The 6,000-nt window shown below is 45.0% G+C and overlaps 1 protein-coding gene across 1 annotated transcript in view; it reads right to left on the bottom strand.

Moving 5' to 3' along the window:
• The window catches only part of LOC106591709 (ladderlectin-like), a 78,832-nt gene extending 75,048 nt beyond the window's left edge, over positions 1-3,784 (bottom strand). Inside the window, exon 1 of the mRNA XM_045712188.1 lies at positions 3,186-3,784. Within this exon, the coding sequence (XP_045568144.1) occupies positions 3,186-3,742 (557 nt within the window). The 5' untranslated portion in view covers positions 3,743-3,784. The remainder of the gene's footprint in view (positions 1-3,185) is intronic.
• Positions 3,785-6,000: the final 2,216 nt, after the last annotated feature.

Genomic DNA, 6,000 nt, shown 5'->3' on the forward strand with positions numbered 1-6,000 from the left:
TGGGAGAAGATTTTGGATTGGGATGGACCTTGGCATCAGGCTGGGGACTACCGTCTCCCTCTGGAGGAAATAGAGGCAGCCAAGGCGGAGAGGGGTCGGTATGAGGCAATATACGCGCCGATAAAGCATGAGAGGCACCCCCAATAATTTTTTTGGGGGGGGCACACGGGTAGTTTGGCTAGGCCAGGCAGTAGACCTATACCAGCTCCCTGTGCTTATTATGGGAAGCAGGTGGAGAAGAGAGCGCCGGAGTATGCGGAAGTGCGCACGATTTCGCCCATGCGCACGCACAGTCCGGTGCGAGTGATCCCAGCTCCTCGCAAGTGCCGTGCTAGAGTGGGCATCCAACCTGGAAGGAGGATGCCTGCAGAGCGCATCTGGCCACCAGTGCGCCTCCTAGGCCCAGGCTACCCTACACCTGCTCTACGCACGGCAACCATCAGGCCTCTGCACAGCCCAGTTCGCCCTGTACCAGCAGTCTGCTTGTGCAGGGCTGCTATTTCTATTCAGCCAGGACGGGTTGTGCAAGAGGTGCGCTCCAGACCTCCAGTACTTACCCATGGCCCAGTATATCCTGTTCCCGCTCCTCACACTAGCATTAAAGTGCATGTCTCCAGTCTGATACCTCCAGTACCAGCACCACGCACTAGGCTTCCAGTGCATCAGCCCAGTCCACTATGTCCTGTTCCCGCTCCTCGCACTAGCCTTAAAGTGCGTGTCCCCAGTCTGGTACCTCCACTACCAGCCCCACGCATCAGGCTTCCAGTGCGTCAGCCCAGGCCCGAGATTCTGACGACAGTACCTCGTCCAGAGTGTCCGGCAACAGTGCCTCGTCCAGAGTGTCCGGCAACAGTGCCTCGTCCAGAGTGTCCGGCAACAGTGCCTCGTCCAGAGTGTCCGGCACCAAGAGAGACGGCCCACTGTTCGGGACCAAAAGAGACGGCCCACTGTTCGGAACCAAGAGAGAGGGTCTACAGTCCGGAACGGAGTAAAACGGCCTACAGTCCGGAACCAAGTGAGAGGGCCTATAGTTCAGAACCGAGTGAGTCTGCCTACAGCTCGGAACCGAGTGAGTCTGCCTACAGTCCGGAACCGAGTGAGTCTGCCTACAGTCCGGCACCGAGTGAGTCTGCCTACAGCTCGGAACCGAGTGAGTCTGCCTACAGTCCGGAACCGAGTGAGTCTGCCTACAGTCCGGAACCGAGTGAGTCTGCCTACAGTCCGGAACCGAGTGAGTCTGCCTACAGTCCAGAGCTCATAGAGTCGTCCTACAGTCCAGAGCTCATAGAGTACAGTCCAAGGTCTTTAGTGACTGGCCTCAGGCAGAGGTATGCAGTGGGGGTGGTTGGGTCAGGTAGGGGATTAAGGCCTGAGCCACCTCCACTATAGGAGGTTTGGGAAGGGGGGGTGTAGCACAGGAGCCGTCAGTGACGGCTGCCACCCTCCCTTCTCTCCCTTTAGTTTAGAGGATTTATTTTTGTTTTTGGGGTGATTTTGTTTATTTATTTGAGGTGCATCCGGGGTCTGCACTTTTGGGGGGGGGGGGGTACTGTCACGTCCTGACCAGTAATAGGGGTCATTTGTATTTCTATGTTTAGTTAATTGGGGGTTGGACCCTCAAGTGGAGGCAGGTGTTTTCTCGTTGGGGTTCTATAAATCAGAGGGTTCTATAAATAGGTATGTGTTTGTTTTAGTAATTTGTGGGAGATTGTTCTTGTATTGCTGTGTGTTGCCTTCAAGACTTATCATCGTTCATCGTTTGTTTGTTTAAGTGTTCACATTAAAAGTTGAATTATGAGCACTCAACCCGCTGCGCCTTGGTCCATTCCTCACGACGAACGTTACAGAAGCATGATGTAAGCTTCATATCCAAACGCCTTATGAGTTCTGATGCTTCTAATGGAGAAAAGCAGATGTTTGTATTTAATTTGTGTCTCTGACACTGCACTTTCTTCAACGTGTACTTCTCTGCTGTCCCCTGTCCTTTCCTGCTCTTGTTGACCAGTGAGCCTACAGTATACGCTAACCTCGCCTTAAGCGTAGTAGGTGCAAATAAAGTGAAGTATAATTTTAATATAACCTGGTGTCACAAACAAATTTCCTCCGACAATTGCCCAATAGAAGTAGCTTCCTCCTCATATCTCCCTCCTCCTAAAGCCCTACTGGCTGTCACGTTGATGTGTGAGGGACTCTCTGTCCCTGTGACTCCGCCTTTTCATTATTTTCTGCTTTTTAATCTCAGAGCATCTTCAGTCCTTCATTCAGGGGAGAAATAGAATAGCTCTCTCTCTCTCTCTCTCACTCTCTCACTCTCTCTCTGGACACATTCCCTGTCACATTTCTCAGCCTCATGGATTTAGCCTCAGATATGAAAGACAGGGAATGGCAACACTTTACAAGAAGGGTACATTAGTTAACCTGAATAAATAAATAATTCATTTAATATCTACTAAGTATTTATTCATTGTGTGCGTGTTTACTAAGCCATAAATGCATTAATACATTATTTTAAAAAGCTGATAATTCATGTTAGTTAATAGTTATATAACTTTAATTTCCTGCATCTAAACCATTCAGAAACAAATGGTCTGTTAGGAAGAGAGTTACTCATTCATAATTAACAGCATGATAAGGTTTTATCATGTATCAATTATTTTTAGTGATGCAGGTTCATGTCATTGAGAGATTGTCTTTATTCTAGTTTAAAAATAACTTACCATTGACTAACTGATGCCATGACAACTTGTTAAGCAATAGCAAATGAAGAAAACACTCTGAATAGTTTGTCATTTATCTTTAATTTCAAAAGCAGGATCAGCAACATCATACAGTTTCATCACAAGTTTGCCTAATGTTAGTTAACCTGAAAGGTTAGCCTACCTAAACAGTAGCTAGCTAACAGCAGATCATGACTTAGTATAAAAGTCTGCACTGAACTTCAAAGGCAGTTTTTTCGGTAGCCACATGTTTGCTGTTTGCTGTCTCTTGTAAATTCCTCTGTCATTGTTTTTAACTGTTAGATATGGCTCGTTAGCTAATCATTAGATAGGTGGATAGCTTTTTGTGAATACATGTTTTATTTGTCATGTTGGTGAGCTGCAGTGAGTGACGGATCTTGGTTTGAGTATTGAAGTGTAGAAAGTTGACCCCTGGAGGTGAAGTGGCTGTGGCATTTCCTAGCAAACATTCTTCTGGCACAGAGCGATGCAAACTTCCACTCACAGGGCACATCAAACCAGAGCTTCTCACTTGCAGCGTTCATCTGCAGACAGTCCTCTCCTTCTCCAGCGTTATTGGGCTCACCAGTGTTCCAGTTAGTGTAATCAAATCTGGTCCCATCTGACCACATCCATAAGCCCTCCTTGACGGCATCAAAACCTCCAACCCAGGTGTCAGGTAGGTGGCCATTGGTGTCCTTTGTCAGTGCTTGCATGAAACGGTACTCTAAAAGGTTATGCACGGATGCTAGGTTTCCACCAAGTGCCAAACAGTTTTGCTCCGAATCTGCCCATGACTGCTGAATGCTGACAAACTTTAAACAGCGTGATCCATATGGGTGCCAGTCTGAGGGACATGAACTTTCCTTTGTCCCCTCCTGCACTGCTGCTACCTGAGCCTCAACAGGAGGAGTCTGTTCCACCTCAGTCTTCAGTAAGGGTTCTAAACCAAGGAGCAGGGTCAGGTTGGCATCGCCCAGTGCAATGGCAGCACTCAGAAGCAAAAGGATGGCCAACTTCTCCATGGTAATCTTTTCCTGTCAGAGAAGGAATCACAGGTGGTAGTCTGTAGGTTCTGTTCAGCTTGAGAAAGAGGAACACTTTTATACGTGTAGCTCACCAAGCCACAAGGATGAAGTACCAAAAATATGTTTACACTGATTCCAATGTACCAAAAAAAACACGTTGACACTGATTCCACATCCTATTGGGGCAGGTATCATAATCCTTGTGGCAAATATACACTGAGTGTACAAAAGATTAAGGTCACCTGCTCTTTCCATGACCTAGACTGACCAGATGAATCCACTTTAATCAGTGTAGATAAAGGGGAGGAGACAGGTTAAAAATTTATTTTGGAGCCTTGAGACAACTGAGAGATGGATTGTGTGTGTGCCATTCAGAGGTTGAAGACAATAGATTAATGTGCCTTTGAACGGGGTATGATAGTAGGTGCCAGATGCACCTGTTTGTGTCAAGAACTGCAACGCTGCTGGGTTTTCACGCTCAACAGTTTCTGGTGTGTACAAAACATTAAGAACACCTTCCTAATATTGAGCTGAAGCTCCTCCCACCGAATACGAAGAATCAACATGAAAATAAGGTTGTCTAGGCAACAACAAAAACCTTTTAGCAGCAAAAACTACAATAAATAAATACAGATGTATAAATACAAATGAATGAAACTGAAAAAAGCATTTAAACCCGGCCGGGCCCCCAAGAAATAATTCAAATGTGAAAGATATACAGTTGAAGTTAGAGGTTTACATACACCTTCAGCCAAATACATTTAAACTCAGTTTTTCACAAGTCCTCACATTTAATCCTAGTAAAGTAAAAATTCCCTGTCTTAGGTCAGTTAGGATCACCACTTTGTTTTAAGAATGTGAAATGTCAGAATAATAGTAGAGAGAATAATTTATTTCAGCTTCTGTTTCTTTCATCACAAAAAACAAAAATGTAAGTGTAATGTCTATTTAACTAGGCAAGTCAGTTAAGAACAAATAATTATTTACAATGACGGCCTACCCCGGCCAAACCAAGACAACGCTGGGCCAAATGTGCGCTGCCCTATGGAAATCCCAATCAAGGCCAGATGTGATACAGCCTGGATTCGAACCAGGGACTATAGTCATACCTCTTGCACTGAGATGCAGTGCCTTAGACCGCTGCACCACTCAGGAGCCCTGTGTGTGTGTGTGTGTGTGTGTGTGTGTGTGTGTGTGTGTGTGTGTGTGTGTGTGTGTGTGTGTGTGTGTGTGTGTGTGTGTGTGTGTGTGTGTGTGTGTGTGTGTGTGTGTGTGTGTGTGTGTGTGCACCACTTAAGGGAAGAATGAGCAGTGAGGTTAGGATTAAAATCTGATTTTATTACTTTCTGTCTGTTCCAGCTAGTGACCACTTTGCTGAACTGCCTCCAGGGCAACATTCATGACAATAAATGCCAACCTGCCTCCTAGTCATCCCCTCCTTATCTTTACAAGGCTGCAGAACATGCAAGCTAGCGATGTGGGGGTTCTCTCATAACCCTCAGTCCCCAGGTGGGTAGATGGCAGGTTGTATAAAGAGAAGCTAGTGATGTGGGGGTTCTCTCATAACCCTCAGTCCCCAGGTGGGTAGATGGCAGGTTGTTTAAAGAGAAGCTAGTGATGTGGGGGTTCTCTCATAACCCTCAGTCCCCAGGTGGGTAGATGGCAGGTTGTATAAATAGAAAACAAAAGGCTACATAAAAAAATCCATACATCTACAGTTTAATATTGACTGCCATCGAAGTAAAATATTACCAAGTATTTTAAGAGTTTATTCGGAAGATAACGGCTCTATAAACGTTCTTCCGTGGTGCCCCGACTTTCTAGTTAATTACATTTACATGATTAGCTTAATCAGGTAATATTAATTACAGAGAGAATTTTATAGGTTAGCATGTCTTATCACTTAATCCGGCATAGCCAAAGACACGACAAGGATCACTCTGTACATGTATTAAACTGGGATTGAGGATCACTCTGTAAATGTATTAAACTGTGATAGAGGATCACTCTGTAAATGTATTAAACTGTGATAGAGGATCACTTTGTAAATGTATAAAACTGTGATAGAGGATCACTCTGTACATGTATTAAGCTGTGATAGAGGATCACTCTGTAAATGTATTAAACTGTGATAGAGGTTCACTCTGTAAATGTATTAAACTGTGATAGAGGATCACTTTGTAAATGTATTAATCTGTTATAAAGGTTCACTCTGTAAATGTATTAAACTGTGATAGTGATAGAGGATCACTCTG

Source organism: Salmo salar, unplaced genomic scaffold, assembly GCF_905237065.1.
Source record: "Salmo salar unplaced genomic scaffold, Ssal_v3.1, whole genome shotgun sequence".
NCBI classification, from domain to species: Eukaryota; Metazoa; Chordata; class Actinopteri; order Salmoniformes; family Salmonidae; genus Salmo; species Salmo salar.